The sequence below is a fragment of the Manduca sexta genome, chromosome 23 (genome assembly GCF_014839805.1).
Source record: "Manduca sexta isolate Smith_Timp_Sample1 chromosome 23, JHU_Msex_v1.0, whole genome shotgun sequence".
Taxonomy (NCBI): Eukaryota; Metazoa; Arthropoda; class Insecta; order Lepidoptera; family Sphingidae; genus Manduca; species Manduca sexta.
In genome coordinates this window covers 14,318,013-14,335,069 of record NC_051137.1, presented here as the reverse complement: position 1 = coordinate 14,335,069, position 17,057 = coordinate 14,318,013, and the positions used below count along the sequence as shown (strand labels likewise).

Sequence of the window (17,057 nt, the reverse complement as noted above, 5' to 3'; positions counted from 1 at the left end):
TGTTGACGCAAACCTGCTGGCGAATGCGAGCTGATTTCAATATATATTTCGTAAATGAAACAATACAAGTATTACACTAGCGATTATTAAGAGATAATATCGATATCCGGATTACACTGTACTTGATATCAGATCTAATAGATATTTTGCTATTATATAAGAATTGACACACACCCCTAATGCAAGACTAAGATAAATCATCCAAAAAAGCACTCAAACTCACAACAATATTGAAATAAAACTTTTTTAAATTTTGTCGCGGTTTTTTGTAAAATATAGAGATATATTGTAACTTTGACTTGATATGCAACCCCCCCCCCCCTCCCCTCACCCCACGTGACAATGAAGGCTGCAGTCTTCGAAACGTCAGGAAGGAATGATAATATAAAAAAAAACATTAAAACCCAAAAAATAGTTTAATTTCAACGTGTAACATTCGTGTAAACACATGATATCATCATCAATGATTATTCCCGTGCATTGTTCAGAAGACAACCCGCGTCCGTGCAAGGAGGTGCTGCCGTTCCCGCTGCACGCCGCCGCCGCGCCGCACCTGCACTACCGCAACCTGCTCTACCTCTTCGTCAAGGACATCAACCTGCAGGCCTACACCTCGCGCGCCGGCTCCGCCAGGAACATCACCGTCAGTACATGGCACCCTACCACACTTACACCTAATCACAAACAATACTGAGAGACTCACAGTGCGTCCAGACACATGCTGCCGTACTAAGTGCAAAAACGGCATGTCAGGGAAACCTTATTTCGAGAGAATCGAAGTTTTGTAAATATAGTTTTGTATGTAAAACTGAGATAAAGAAACTCTTTTAAAAGTTTTTTTGAACAAGTTCTAAACAAGATACCGTAATTTAAATAAGTTCGATAGATGGGTATTTCTTTAAGCTATCTAACGATATAAAAATCAAGATTTTGTTTTTTTTTTTTGAGATTCCCCTTATGAACTTAGCACAGCAGCATAGGAGCGGCAAAATTTTACTGTTAACTTATGTATTTAACAGTCAATTGATGTAAAATCATATCTCAATATTAACCAATCACAGCACACCGTTCTATGCTCTACCTGTGCATCGCGAAGGCCTTCATGCCGAAAGCACTAAAAAATGTACATTTTATTACAAAGTTGGTCTGCATTGATACAAAGAAATCTTTGCAAATACGAGCATTATATGACTTTAGATTAGTAATTGGTAATCATATTTCGTTAATTGACACTATCCGAGCTCTACTTACATTCAGATGCAGTACTTAATATCACTTACCCGTATTACCACCACCACCTACGTATCAGATCACTTACCCATATAATAATAAAAGCTATAAATAACTCTCCATTCAATTTATAAAAAAAAAAACTTTGTGTTTACTGCAGGTTCGAATCCAACTGAAGTCGGGCGAGGACGAGGCGGCGGCGCTGCCGGCGATATTCGGTCGCAGCTCGTGTCCCGAGTTCACCACGGAGGCCTACACCACCGTGCTCTACCACAACAAGTCCGTATACACTATAGAGCCGAAAACTCACTAGCAGTGACGAATGCCATATTGGCTAATAATTATTGCCAATACATATGGCAAACAGGCAAACATTTGCAAGCGATATTTATCGTCACTTTGCAAGTATTTTATGGGAATGTTGGACGTGTGGGACGTTGGCTTAAGATCCTTTTTTGTTGTCGATTTTTCAGTAGATCTAAGAGTATTGATTGACGGCGTCCGTCGCTATGTTAGCACATGTATTCAGTGAAATATTGCAAAGTGAAGAAGAGATATACCACAATTACTGCAGGAGGCTTCTATTTCGAAATGCTCTTCCATTTGCAAATACTAACTTGTTTAATAATTTTCGAATGTTAGTTTGCCTACTATATACGACATTGCAGGCTTGCGTGTTATGGAAACTTAATATATTAGAAAATGTGCTAAGATTCGAACCCAATCTCTCACCGATCATGGCCCCTGTATGCTGTACCTAGACCAGTAATGCCGTAGTACTTTTAACGAATATGTATAAAGTATTTGACTCCATTCTCTTTGGGTAAGGTAGGTTTTCACCTCACGATATGAAATAATGAAAGAAAAATATTCCTGTACCAGAAACCCGTCGCTCTACGACGAGATAAAGCTGAAGCTGCCGGCGGACCTCGGAGACCAGCATCACCTCTTGTTCACGTTCCTGCACATCTCTTGTCAAAGGAAACCCGTCGCGCCGGAACAGGAGAAGAACGTCGAAACGCCCATAGGATATTCTGTTAGTAATAATATTATTAAAACTTACGCGAGACATATTGAATCAGTCGAAAAAAAAACACGGGTTTACTCATGTACTATGTAGTCGGAATCGCCGACCAGTTACGACTTATTAAGTAGGTCATCCTCAGGGGCGAGTGCTAAGAGGACGTCGCGTCGCAGAGACCTCTCGATCACTTTTTCGACTATTCTGTTAGTATTTCGTATTAATATCAGTTTACAATAAAAAAAAAAATTAAAATGATGTCGTCAACGTATACTGACTTATTAACAAAAAAAAAAAAAAAAAAAAAACAAACAAAAACTTTTTTACAATAAATTATACCGCCTTTAAAAACCACTAAAAACCAAAAAATAACTTAACATTACCTACATACTGGTTACTACGCACAACGGGCCGACCTATTACGTGCAAAGTACGGAAAAGGAAGCCCCTCAACATAGAACATACTGGTTCCTAATTTTGGAGTTTTTTCTATTTCCAGTGGCTCCCCCTATGCAGAAACGGCAAGCTAACATGCGGCGACTTCAACCTGCCAGTGATGCAGGAGGAGCCGCCTCCCAACTACTCGTACATATTCCCTGACGTCCAGCTGCCGGGCACCAAGTGGATCGACAACCATAAACCGATATTCAGCATTACCTTGGACCCGCACACTACTGTGCATCCGTTGGTGAGTTTTATGTAAATGTAACTTTTGTTCGCGGCTTTAACCGCGTTATAGACTTTTTGGGGATAGAAAGTAGCCTATGTCCTTCCTAAACATTATATTATCATAATAAGGTTATATTCCCGTGACACGCGTAACTGTCATGCAATGGCATGTAAATGTCATGTAGCTGTCATGTTTGCCGGCAAACATGTCAAGTGTTCAGTGGCTAAGAGGCCTGGATTTGTAAATAGGCCGTATAGGCCGCGGCCTATGGGCGGCAGATTTCAGAGGACACTCACTCGATTTAATTAATCATTCGTTTAGTTAAATTTAGTACATCTTCCACAATACAAACAAATGGAAAATTATACATAAACCTACCTACATGGGGCGGCGGAAATAAAGTGGCCTACACTCATAAAAAAGAAGTCTGGCACTGCTTCCTAGGGTTTTAAACTATCTCCATACCAAATTTCATTGAAATCCGTTGAGTAGTTATTGAATTTATTGGGTTCAGATAGTTAGACTCGCCCCCTATCACACGGTGCGGAACACACTTAGCGAAATCTTGGTTGCACCTCGAGTCTTCTGCGATAAGTCGTAATATCTGTTCGTCTGTTTGTTTTATAAGAGGTAGAGGAAAAAGTTACACAACGTAGACAGTATTTATTATGTGATTCAAATTAAATTTGTAAATATTTCTAACTGATGAAAAAATTAAAGGTGCATTGTTGGTGCAATAATTATTTTTGTTAAACGATATAAGATTTATGTTCTTGCTTCCTGTATGTATTATTCTAGCAATAACTTATTTATTTCTTATTGATATAATACTTAGATTAAATTGATGGCTCTGAAGCAAACATTTTTACTTATAACTACATAAAGAATTAATAATTTTGAAGAGATACTCAACATCAGGCGCAGAACTATAATAAAAAAAATATTTTAAATACGCTATGTACCTCCATTATCAATGTCACTTTTATGGACATAGACATAAAGGTGTTTATAAATATTATTATTTACAGGACGGTTATATAGAGAGGTTCGCCATGGCGTGCGAGGCGGTGCAGGAGGGGAACATCCCTGCAAGGATAGGGTTGGCGAATATGGAGTCCGAGTTGCGCACCAGGTTTATGCTGCATTTAATAATAGTTCCTATTAACACAGTGTTATGGTTTTGAAAAGATTTAAGCTCGTTAAAATTGCTACAAATTGTTGAAATAAAAAAAGTCGGTTGAAGAATTGTATCGTTCGGTATTTTTGTTTATATTGTAGCCAGTATAATTACTGGACATAATAAGACAACATTTCATGTCTCAGGATGACTAGTTGGGTGGTGATTCTACTGTTTATAGGCTATCGTATCGCTTACCATTAGATGAATGGCAAGCTCGTCTCGTCATTCAAAGAAATAAAGATTTTCTTATGATTAGCACTAATTACTTATCACCAGGACACGCTTGCTCATTATTGTTACACAAAAACAGTGTAATAAAAAAAATCCAGTTGTTTTAATGTTTTTTCTGCCTCTTTACCTGTTTATTTATCGAGTCGATATCCACGCCAAAATATAGCACACTCACATGAAATAAAAAAAAGCAAACGTATGTGGGTATATTTTTATTTTTTATTTCATAAAACACCGTCTATAATAACTAACCTCGTCTTACAGTATAGCAGAGCTGCCGACAGCGAACGTGGAGGTGCTGGCGCGGTACCTGCCGGTGCTGCTGGACAAGCTGCTGCGCCTGCTGGTGGCGCCGCCGAGCCTGGCGCCCGGCGCCGGCGCCGCGGGGCCGCTCAACATCGCGCAGGACGTCTTCACGTGTCTCGCGCATATATTCACAGAGATCACCGTCAGTTGGCATGCTATACTGCTGTTTACATTAATGGATCTCGATTTCTTTTTCAATACTTCACGAAAATGTACCACACTAAAGATTTTTTTACATGTTTACAAATGATTTATTTTGATTAATTTATTCTCGGGATAGGATTATTTGGGATCGTTTATTGAAAACAAATGGTAGATTGATAGTGTCGTCATAATGTTTAGGGCAGTTTTAAACACTTTTAAAAGTATCTTTTCAACTTATAGACAAACTACAGGGTGTTCTGAAAATATATTAATATTTTTAAGAGCGAATATCGCAAAAACACTAAGCAAAATTGGCTTTATAAAAAAATACAAAAAGATTATTGTGGTGAACCTTTTTCGTTACAAACTTACATGTAATGCACTGAAAAAAGATTTTATTTCTTCGTAGAACATGAACGAAGGCGCGACATGCGACCCGCACGGCCGCAGCGGCCTGATCTCCAGCTACATCCAGTTCCAGTGCACCATCCCGAGACCCTCACTCTCTGATAGAGACATTGGACTGCCGCTGCCGCCCACAGGCAAGACCACATCCTTACATTAGCTTTGCAGCTTCAGAAATTAAAGCATCATGTTTTATAGCTAAACTAGGTTTTGCGTGCGGATTCGTCCGCGTGAAGGAGTTTTCTGGGATAAAGGTCCCGCTATATATTTTCCCGGGATAAATAGTAGCCTATAACCTTCCCAGGATCTTAAACTATCTCCATACCAAATCTCATAAAAATCCGTTCAGTAGATTTTGAGAAACTCGTCAACATTCAGACATACAAAAAAGGGGACTTTGTTTTATAATATATATATAGATAGATAAGTTAAATCTATTACGCAAAAATCTTAAATCACAATAACATTCTCTGTGATGAAAATGCCATTCAAAATAAAAATATATTCAGTGGACCATCATTGATTACCATTTAGGTTTAAATTTGTAGTTCTCATTGCGTAATACGTACTGCTTCTAAAAATTATATACAATTTTGGTTCTTATATCCAGTGCTTACGGACGGATCCTGCAAGATCCTGCACGAGGAGCTGGCTCTACAGTGGGTGGTTGCAAGCGGTGCCACTAGAGACCTCGCCATGCAGAACTCATGGTAAATGATAGTCTACCCACCTTATTATAAAACTTATTATACCAGAAAGCCCAGACGTTACAACTTGCTACTCGACAATTAAATTATGACGGCATTTTTTTTATGTAGATACTGTAACATTGAGCAATATGACAAAAAAAAACATTCACGTCGAATTATAACCTCATCCTTTTTTTGAAGTCGGTTAAAAAGCGTCTGGTCTCGCGGTATTGTACAGTAAAGCGAGAGTGTACAATAATTTGAAGTTGTTTTGTTGCTATTATTTTTCGATAGGCGTAGAGCTAATAATACTGTTTTTTTAATTATTAAATTCAAATAAAAGGATTTTAACTCAGACTAGTGTGTCATTTAACATGGAGTAAATTCGTGGCTGGTGTTGCAGGTCGCTGTTCGAGCTGATGATCAAGTCGATGGTGGAGTACCTGTACTGGAGCGGCGCGCACGAGGCGCCGCGCAAGGCGCGCTCCCCGAGCAGTTCACCGACGACCTCACCACCCTCGTCAACAACGTCACCTCCGAGATCATCTCCGGGTACGGCAGGGACACAGTAGCTTGGATGGCAGTGTGCAGTTGGCCTCATGCTGCCGTAGACGCCGAGGGCGTCCTTCGGTGCGCGGGGCTCCTGAGCCCCCCCCCCCCCTCACAGAAGACGGGCCGCACTAGGCGGCACCGCGCAGGGGCGGCTGTGGAAGTAGACTTAGACATTTCCGTCAGAGGAAGCTCGCAGTCGTCCCTAATGCGCCGAAGAAGGCCACCGCGGAGTTTTAGTTGGTATGCCGTGCGCTGTATATAGGTTAGGGACTCGGCCCGGCGGTCGCCTGAAGGTCGACATAAAATCCGGGCGGCGCAATGCCGGGTCGTAAGGCACGGTGATCCCAACATAACCGCTCAGTCGCCCCCCACGAAGGCTGAGCGGTAGTCATAAGACACTTTCTCCGCGAAAACAAAAAAAAAAAAAAAGGGACACAGTAGCTTATGATGTCAGGTCTTCCACCTGTGTGTGTCTAAATACATGGGCTGGATTTTTTTATATTTGTACGGCAAAGTGACCTCTGCACCTGATGGTAAGTAGAGTGGAGTTCAATAGAATGTCAACTGCGATGATTACCCCACGATAGTCGATACATTTATGCTGGCCTGTTGGAACCGGATATACAAATAATCCCGGAACGTGACACACTTACGTGGGCCACTACGGCGGGTTTTAACACCATATGTACGGAGGTCGCTATCCTGAGACATGAGATGTTAAGTCTTATTGTATCCAGTTATTACACTAGCTACAATGTCCTTCAAACCGGAACACAACAGTGACTGCACACTGCTGCATGACGACAGACATAGACATTGCGGTGGTACCTACCCAGGCGGACTCTCACATATGAGAGACCTACCACCAGTATCACGCAATATTTTGTCATAATTTTACTATCATCTCGCTTAACTCGTCAAGTAAATATATTTTGTCATGGCAGGTACGGCAAGAACAGCCGTCTCACGCAGAGCCTGAACAACAGCCTGGCGTTCTTCCTGTTCGACTTGCTGAGCGTGATGGACCGCGGCTACGTGTTCAACCTGATCCGCAGTTACTACAAGCAGATGAGTGCTAAGATCGCGTCGCTGCCTGATGCTGTGCCGCTTGTGCATTACAAGGTATTTGTTAGAGTGGTACTTTATATTTTGATATGTATATGAAAATACATTTGGTTATAATTCTGATCCTCTTTATTTAACGCACCCTGTATATCAGTGACGTTTGATATACAGGTTGTATATAATACAGTAGATGATTTTTTTTTATAATTCCTTTTATTCGAGGCATATTTATAATTTGGAATAATTGTTATTAACGTGTTTTAAAGTGTACTTATTGGTTGAGTATAATGTATGTACTGCTAAAATGTGCGCGTGTGTGTGTGCCAGTTGTCGTTCCTGCGCATAATCTGTTCGCACGAGCACTACGTGTCGCTGAACCTGCCGGCGGGCGGCGCGGCGTGCGGCGCGGTGTCGCCGGCGCCCTCCGCGCAGTCCGTGGCCTCCGCCTCCTCCTCCGGCGCGGCGCACGGCGCCCTCTCGCACGAGTTCCGCTCGCGACACTACCTCGCCGGACTGCTTCTCACTGAGCTTACCAACGCGCTCGAGTTGCAGTGAGTATCGACTTCCTGAATACAAAGTACCTGTTTATAACTCACCCTGAATATAAATTAGTATTTTTCTATCGATTGCAAAAATTGACCAATCACAATAGAGGTTTATCAATATACCAATCCTTTCACCCAACATTCAGTGTCGATATACCGATCATGTGCAGGAGTCCGCTGCTGCAGAGCGCGGCGGTGGGCGCGGTGTGTGCGCTGACGTGCGCGCACGACGCGGACCCGCGGCTGCAGGCGCCGGAGCTGCGCGCGCGCGTGGCGGCGCTGTACCTGCCGCTGCTGGCCGCCGCGCTCGACGCGCAGCCGCTGCTCTACCGACCCAGCGCTACTAATGGTAAGTGGTGACACACTACTACACAGTACTAGTCGGTGTGTGCGCTGACGTGCGCGCACGACGCGGACCCGCGGCTGCAGGCGCCGGAGCTGCGCGCGCGCGTGGCGGCGCTGTACCTGCCGCTGCTGGCCGCCGCGCTCGACGCGCAGCCGCTGCTCTACCGACCCAGCGCTACTAATGGTAAGTGGTGACACACTACTACACAGTACTAGTCGGTGTGTGCGCTGACGTGCGCGCACGACGCGGACCCGCGGCTGCAGGCGCCGGAGCTGCGCGCGCGCGTGGCGGCGCTGTACCTGCCGCTGCTGGCCGCCGCGCTCGACGCGCAGCCGCTGCTCTACCGACCCAGCGCTACTAATGGTAAGTGGTGACACACTACTACACAGTACTAGTCGGTGTGTGCGCTGACGTGCGCGCACGACGCGGACCCGCGGCTGCAGGCGCCGGAGCTGCGCGCGCGCGTGGCGGCGCTGTACCTGCCGCTGCTGGCCGCCGCGCTCGACGCGCAGCCGCTGCTCTACCGACCCAGCGCTACTAATGGTAAGTGGTGACACACTACTACACAGTACTAGTCGGTGTGTGCGCTGACGTGCGCGCACGACGCGGACCCGCGGCTGCAGGCGCCGGAGCTGCGCGCGCGCGTGGCGGCGCTGTACCTGCCGCTGCTGGCCGCCGCGCTCGACGCGCAGCCGCTGCTCTACCGACCCAGCGCTACTAATGGTAAGTGGTGACACACTACTACACAGTACTAGTCGGTGTGTGCGCTGACGTGCGCGCACGACGCGGACCCGCGGCTGCAGGCGCCGGAGCTGCGCGCGCGCGTGGCGGCGCTGTACCTGCCGCTGCTGGCCGCCGCGCTCGACGCGCAGCCGCTGCTCTACCGACCCAGCGCTACTAATGGTAAGTGGTGACACACTACTACACAGTACTAGTCGGTGTGTGCGCTGACGTGCGCGCACGACGCGGACCCGCGGCTGCAGGCGCCGGAGCTGCGCGCGCGCGTGGCGGCGCTGTACCTGCCGCTGCTGGCCGCCGCGCTCGACGCGCAGCCGCTGCTCTACCGACCCAGCGCTACTAATGGTAAGTGGTGACACACTACTACACAGTACTAGTCGGTGTGTGCGCTGACGTGCGCGCACGACGCGGACCCGCGGCTGCAGGCGCCGGAGCTGCGCGCGCGCGTGGCGGCGCTGTACCTGCCGCTGCTGGCCGCCGCGCTCGACGCGCAGCCGCTGCTCTACCGACCCAGCGCTACTAATGGTAAGTGGTGACACACTACTACACAGTACTAGTCGGTGTGTGCGCTGACGTGCGCGCACGACGCGGACCCGCGGCTGCAGGCGCCGGAGCTGCGCGCGCGCGTGGCGGCGCTGTACCTGCCGCTGCTGGCCGCCGCGCTCGACGCGCAGCCGCTGCTCTACCGACCCAGCGCTACTAATGGTAAGTGGTGACACACTACTACACAGTACTAGTCGGTGTGTGCGCTGACGTGCGCGCACGACGCGGACCCGCGGCTGCAGGCGCCGGAGCTGCGCGCGCGCGTGGCGGCGCTGTACCTGCCGCTGCTGGCCGCCGCGCTCGACGCGCAGCCGCTGCTCTACCGACCCAGCGCTACTAATGGTAAGTGGTGACACACTACTACACAGTACTAGTCGGTGTGTGCGCTGACGTGCGCGCACGACGCGGACCCGCGGCTGCAGGCGCCGGAGCTGCGCGCGCGCGTGGCGGCGCTGTACCTGCCGCTGCTGGCCGCCGCGCTCGACGCGCAGCCGCTGCTCTACCGACCCAGCGCTACTAATGGTAAGTGGTGACACACTACTACACAGTACTAGTCGGTGTGTGCGCTGACGTGCGCGCACGACGCGGACCCGCGGCTGCAGGCGCCGGAGCTGCGCGCGCGCGTGGCGGCGCTGTACCTGCCGCTGCTGGCCGCCGCGCTCGACGCGCAGCCGCTGCTCTACCGACCCAGCGCTACTAATGGTAAGTGGTGACACACTACTACACAGTACTAGTCGGTGTGTGCGCTGACGTGCGCGCACGACGCGGACCCGCGGCTGCAGGCGCCGGAGCTGCGCGCGCGCGTGGCGGCGCTGTACCTGCCGCTGCTGGCCGCCGCGCTCGACGCGCAGCCGCTGCTCTACCGACCCAGCGCTACTAATGGTAAGTGGTGACACACTACTACACAGTACTAGTCGGTGTGTGCGCTGACGTGCGCGCACGACGCGGACCCGCGGCTGCAGGCGCCGGAGCTGCGCGCGCGCGTGGCGGCGCTGTACCTGCCGCTGCTGGCCGCCGCGCTCGACGCGCAGCCGCTGCTCTACCGACCCAGCGCTACTAATGGTAAGTGGTGACACACTACTACACAGTACTAGTCGGTGTGTGCGCTGACGTGCGCGCACGACGCGGACCCGCGGCTGCAGGCGCCGGAGCTGCGCGCGCGCGTGGCGGCGCTGTACCTGCCGCTGCTGGCCGCCGCGCTCGACGCGCAGCCGCTGCTCTACCGACCCAGCGCTACTAATGGTAAGTGGTGACACACTACTACACAGTACTAGTCGGTGTGTGCGCTGACGTGCGCGCACGACGCGGACCCGCGGCTGCAGGCGCCGGAGCTGCGCGCGCGCGTGGCGGCGCTGTACCTGCCGCTGCTGGCCGCCGCGCTCGACGCGCAGCCGCTGCTCTACCGACCCAGCGCTACTAATGGTAAGTGGTGACACACTACTACACAGTACTAGTCGGTGTGTGCGCTGACGTGCGCGCACGACGCGGACCCGCGGCTGCAGGCGCCGGAGCTGCGCGCGCGCGTGGCGGCGCTGTACCTGCCGCTGCTGGCCGCCGCGCTCGACGCGCAGCCGCTGCTCTACCGACCCAGCGCTACTAATGGTAAGTGGTGACACACTACTACACAGTACTAGTCGGTGTGTGCGCTGACGTGCGCGCACGACGCGGACCCGCGGCTGCAGGCGCCGGAGCTGCGCGCGCGCGTGGCGGCGCTGTACCTGCCGCTGCTGGCCGCCGCGCTCGACGCGCAGCCGCTGCTCTACCGACCCAGCGCTACTAATGGTAAGTGGTGACACACTACTACACAGTACTAGTCGGTGTGTGCGCTGACGTGCGCGCACGACGCGGACCCGCGGCTGCAGGCGCCGGAGCTGCGCGCGCGCGTGGCGGCGCTGTACCTGCCGCTGCTGGCCGCCGCGCTCGACGCGCAGCCGCTGCTCTACCGACCCAGCGCTACTAATGGTAAGTGGTGACACACTACTACACAGTACTAGTCGGTGTGTGCGCTGACGTGCGCGCACGACGCGGACCCGCGGCTGCAGGCGCCGGAGCTGCGCGCGCGCGCGTGGCGGCGCTGTACCTGCCGCTGCTGGCCGCCGCGCTCGACGCGCAGCCGCTGCTCTACCGACCCAGCGCTACTAATGGTAAGTGGTGACACACTACTACACAGTACTAGTCGGTGTGTGCGCTGACGTGCGCGCACGACGCGGACCCGCGGCTGCAGGCGCCGGAGCTGCGCGCGCGCGTGGCGGCGCTGTACCTGCCGCTGCTGGCCGCCGCGCTCGACGCGCAGCCGCTGCTCTACCGACCCAGCGCTACTAATGGTAAGTGGTGACACACTACTACACAGTACTAGTCGGTGTGTGCGCTGACGTGCGCGCACGACGCGGACCCGCGGCTGCAGGCGCCGGAGCTGCGCGCGCGCGTGGCGGCGCTGTACCTGCCGCTGCTGGCCGCCGCGCTCGACGCGCAGCCGCTGCTCTACCGACCCAGCGCTACTAATGGTAAGTGGTGACACACTACTACACAGTACTAGTCGGTGTGTGCGCTGACGTGCGCGCACGACGCGGACCCGCGGCTGCAGGCGCCGGAGCTGCGCGCGCGCGTGGCGGCGCTGTACCTGCCGCTGCTGGCCGCCGCGCTCGACGCGCAGCCGCTGCTCTACCGACCCAGCGCTACTAATGGTAAGTGGTGACACACTACTACACAGTACTAGTCGGTGTGTGCGCTGACGTGCGCGCACGACGCGGACCCGCGGCTGCAGGCGCCGGAGCTGCGCGCGCGCGTGGCGGCGCTGTACCTGCCGCTGCTGGCCGCCGCGCTCGACGCGCAGCCGCTGCTCTACCGACCCAGCGCTACTAATGGTAAGTGGTGACACACTACTACACAGTACTAGTCGGTGTGTGCGCTGACGTGCGCGCACGACGCGGACCCGCGGCTGCAGGCGCCGGAGCTGCGCGCGCGCGTGGCGGCGCTGTACCTGCCGCTGCTGGCCGCCGCGCTCGACGCGCAGCCGCTGCTCTACCGACCCAGCGCTACTAATGGTAAGTGGTGACACACTACTACACAGTACTAGTCGGTGTGTGCGCGCACGACGCGGACCCGCGGCTGCAGGCGCCGGAGCTGCGCGCGCGCGTGGCGGCGCTGTACCTGCCGCTGCTGGCCGCCGCGCTCGACGCGCAGCCGCTGCTCTACCGACCCAGCGCTACTAATGGTAAGTGGTGACACACTACTACACAGTACTAGTCGGTGTGTGCGCTGACGTGCGCGCACGACGCGGACCCGCGGCTGCAGGCGCCGGAGCTGCGCGCGCGCGTGGCGGCGCTGTACCTGCCGCTGCTGGCCGCCGCGCTCGACGCGCAGCCGCTGCTCTACCGACCCAGCGCTACTAATGGTAAGTGGTGACACACTACTACACAGTACTAGTCGGTGTGTGCGCTGACGTGCGCGCACGACGCGGACCCGCGGCTGCAGGCGCCGGAGCTGCGCGCGCGCGTGGCGGCGCTGTACCTGCCGCTGCTGGCCGCCGCGCTCGACGCGCAGCCGCTGCTCTACCGACCCAGCGCTACTAATGGTAAGTGGTGACACACTACTACACAGTACTAGTCGGTGTGTGCGCTGACGTGCGCGCACGACGCGGACCCGCGGCTGCAGGCGCCGGAGCTGCCGGAGTGCTCACGTGCGTGCATCGTAAGAATTTTATATATCACTAGCTTCCGCTCGCAGCTTCGCCCGCGTGGATTTCGGACTTCAAAAATGGAGGAGGTGCTCAATTTGTCGGGATGTTTTTTTAATGTATGGTGGTATGCAGGTGGTCCGATTGTCCGGTCAGGGTCTGATGATGGGATCCTGGTGAAATCGAAGGAAGCTTATAGCATGATTCAGTATTCACGCGTGATGGCTTATTATTAGCGTATTTCATGTATAACTTTGGTGTTTCTATACCGATTTCTATGATTCTTTTTTATGGAATATTTAATAATGTTAACTTTTTTAATTAGGGATGACTGAGAGTGCTATAAACGTAAGAGTAGACAAAATAAATATAATGAGAAAGCTTCGAACTGCTAAGCTATCGGGAGTTACACGTGTTATTGTGAGTCAACCATAAAAGATAGACATATGCTGTCGTGGGATATTTTTTACATAATTTGAAGGAGAACATTTCCGTCTTACATGATTTTTGCGTAGCTTTAACCATTAAGGTTGCACACGCGACGGAAGCTTAAAAAATGGAGTAACTTCTCCCGTTTTCCCAACATTTCCCTTCACTGCTCTGCTCCTATTAATTGTAGCGTGATGAAAAGTATACTATAACCAGCACAGGAGTATGACAAATAATTGTACCAAGTTTCGTTAAAATCCGTCGAGTAGTTTTTGTTTCTATAACGGTTATACAGACAGACAGACAAACACAAAAATTTTACTAATTTCATTTTGGCATCAGTATCGATCCCTAATCACCCCCTGATAGTTATTTTGGAAATATATTTCATGTACAGAATTGACCTCTCTACAGATTTATTATAAGTATATAGATTACTTAAATTTAAAACAAATATGTACAAATTAAAAGCACTATTCGTTTGACTTCCGGTTTTATCATTTTCAGAACCATACCTTGGAAAGTGAAATGGGCCAGTTCGGTAGTTTCTACTCGTCGCCTACGTCGGATGACTTTAAACAGGTATAGCAATATATTAATAAAGTTCTTTTTCTTGCATTCTTAATGATTACTACTAAATGCGTGAGTAAGTTTTTAAATCAAAAATTATAAAGCAAACAGCAATGTTTCTTCGTTGGAATTTATTCTGTTGTTACGGATACGTCGCGCGCACACAACGTGCTCGCCGCGAGCGAGTGCACCTTCGCACCTTTCAATGCTTTCGCAAATCGGCAGTGTGATGAGAACTTGACGGTTAAACGAACGCACTACTCTTTTCATTTGATCGTAGAATAATAAACAGCAATGTTGGTATGTTGTTGCAGAGTGGTCGCAGCGCACTGAACAGCGAGACGAGCCGCAACCTGGTGATGTGTGCAGTGTGGGTGGCGCGCTGGAGCTCGCGCGCGTCCCTGGCGCAGCTGGCCGCCGAGCTGCCGGCGCCGAGACGAGCCGCCTTACTGGCTTCCCTGCTGGATCCTCGCCTTCCGCTGCCTCGAGTACAAGGTACACATTCGGCACCGAACAGCGAGACGAGCCGCGCAGCATCACTCGACCTGACTACTCACATGTGAATACGTCTGTTACAAGCTGCCACACAATATATGGGTGAAATTATAATAGTCAAATTCAAGACGTGCCATTTCACATCCAATTTTAAAGTTAAATAAAAAAATAATTAATAAATTACCACATAAATATTGTTATAGGGTCGTAAAGAGATACTGAAGTGCGCACAACAGAACGTGCGCAAAACAACCGACATCAAAGCAAAGCTGGAGGACGTCATACTGGGACAGGGGTCCGCCCGCTCCGACTTCATCATGAGGCGCAAAGGTAGGCATTTTTTATTTTGAACTCTCTCGTCAATCGACTCTATATAGAGCCTACTCCACTTAGCAACAAGTGCAGCGTGGTATAATGCGTGTCGCGTGTGTTGTGTGTGTGCAGGCGGCGGGTCGTCGTCGGTGGGCGCGTGCAAGCGCGAGCGCTGGCGCAAGGAGTGGGTGCGCGGGCGCGAGGCGGCCACGCCGCCGGCGGCGCCGCTGCCGGACCTGTCGGCCGCGCTGGCCGCCGAGGCCGCGCTCACGCTGCTGCACACGCTCGAGACCATCGTGCAGGTGACGCTACCATCCCCCGACCGCTCGATCCTGAATCATTACATTCATTTTTATAATCACTAAAAGTAGAACACTGTTTTGTTTACCATAGTTTCCTGTGGACACAGGACATAATCCAGTTTTCTAGTTTGAAAAAAAAAAAGTTTGTGGTTTTTAATAAATAGATCTTAACATTTATGTTTGTTGTAACTAAGCTCATAAATATATATATTTTTTTATATATGATACAGTCGTGCAGCAACTTGGAGTGTGGACAGAGTGTATGCAGCGGCGCGTTGCAGGTGGTGTTGCGCGCTTTACAGCGCAACCAGAGCGTCACTGTGTTGCAACATATGTTCGCGACCGTGCGCACACTCATCCTCAAGGTAATGAAGAAAAACAAAATTGTAAAAAAATCTTATTGATCTTGTAATATTTCGCTTATATTATTGTTTTTATGATATTTTGACCTTAATCGAATTTTAATTCTTTTGTTATATTTATATATTCGGTTCGAAGACTGAAAAATATGTAAAGATTGTTTATGTGAACGGTTTATTAAAATTTAAGCTAATTTACAAATTTTATTCAACATTTCAATAATATGTTTTACGTATAGTAAGTACTACATTTTAGAAAAAAAATACTTAAGTATTTAATTTATTTTTCTGCTTAATGTCACGAGTCATTCCAAAAATTTTGTATTAACAGCTATGTGAAGTAATTGAGGTTGCTATTTATGTATTTACTATTGTTAAGACGTGTGTGTGTGTGTGTGTGCAGCTGGGCTGGTCGTGCTGCGGCGAGGAGTCGGGCACGTGCCGCGTGCTGCTGCGGCACTGCGCGGCGCTGGTGGCCCCGCGTGCGCGCACGCCGCCGCCGCGCTCTACGCGCTCATGCGCCACCACTACCAGCTCGGCAACGTACGCGATAGCCTATACCGCCCGCGTCCTGACACATCGCATGCCACTGATTCAATATTTACCTATTAAGGCGATACCTCAAGGTCCATTTTCATAAATTTAATATGACGAAATTTTAAAGGCAGAAATATCCATGATTATTAATTATTTTACGTTTTTCTATCAACTGCGAGAACTAATCACTAACTAGACGTGAATTTAAATTCTTTACTTGCCAATACTCTTGTTTAGTTACCCAGATTAAAGGTGAAACAAAATGTATGAAAATGGACCTTGAGGTATCGCCTTAAATACATTCCACGGGCTACTAATAAAAAAAATCCAACACCTGCCTAAATAATTTCGTTACAAGTTAAAACTAATCAGTGCCTTCTGACATTCACTGAACGTCACCGCTCGGTGCCATGACGTACCACTATAGATTCGGACTTACAGGATTTGCAATGATGGATGTGAAAACGAGATAGTCTCTTCCGGCCTCTGAAAATATGCAATCGAATAAAGAACCTCCTAATTTTTCGAAGTTCATTAAAATGATATCACCACCTCACCACACAGAACTTCAGCCGCGTGAAGATGCAGGTGACCATGTCGCTGTCGTCGCTGGGCACGTCCACCACCTTCAGCGAAGAGCCGCTGCGGCGCGCCCTCAAGACCATCCTGGTGTACGCCGAGCACGACGCCGAGCTGCAGGACACCAGCTTCC

General features: G+C 50.3%; 1 protein-coding gene across 1 annotated transcript in view; it reads left to right on the top strand.

Moving 5' to 3' along the window:
- The window catches only part of LOC115445977 (dedicator of cytokinesis protein 7), a 47,563-nt gene that overhangs the window by 7,983 nt on the left and 22,523 nt on the right, over positions 1–17,057 (top strand). The window contains 21 exon segments of the mRNA XM_037441705.1: positions 489–643; positions 1,391–1,509; positions 2,113–2,266; positions 2,751–2,939; positions 3,950–4,053; positions 4,597–4,780; positions 5,192–5,324; positions 5,798–5,897; positions 6,280–6,359; positions 6,362–6,428; positions 7,373–7,550; positions 7,821–8,044; positions 8,209–8,392; positions 14,275–14,352; positions 14,655–14,807; positions 14,809–14,835; positions 15,039–15,165; positions 15,280–15,449; positions 15,680–15,814; positions 16,212–16,284; positions 16,287–16,351. Coding sequence (XP_037297602.1) covers positions 489–643; positions 1,391–1,509; positions 2,113–2,266; positions 2,751–2,939; positions 3,950–4,053; positions 4,597–4,780; positions 5,192–5,324; positions 5,798–5,897; positions 6,280–6,359; positions 6,362–6,428; positions 7,373–7,550; positions 7,821–8,044; positions 8,209–8,392; positions 14,275–14,352; positions 14,655–14,807; positions 14,809–14,835; positions 15,039–15,165; positions 15,280–15,449; positions 15,680–15,814; positions 16,212–16,284; positions 16,287–16,351 — 2,699 coding nt within the window.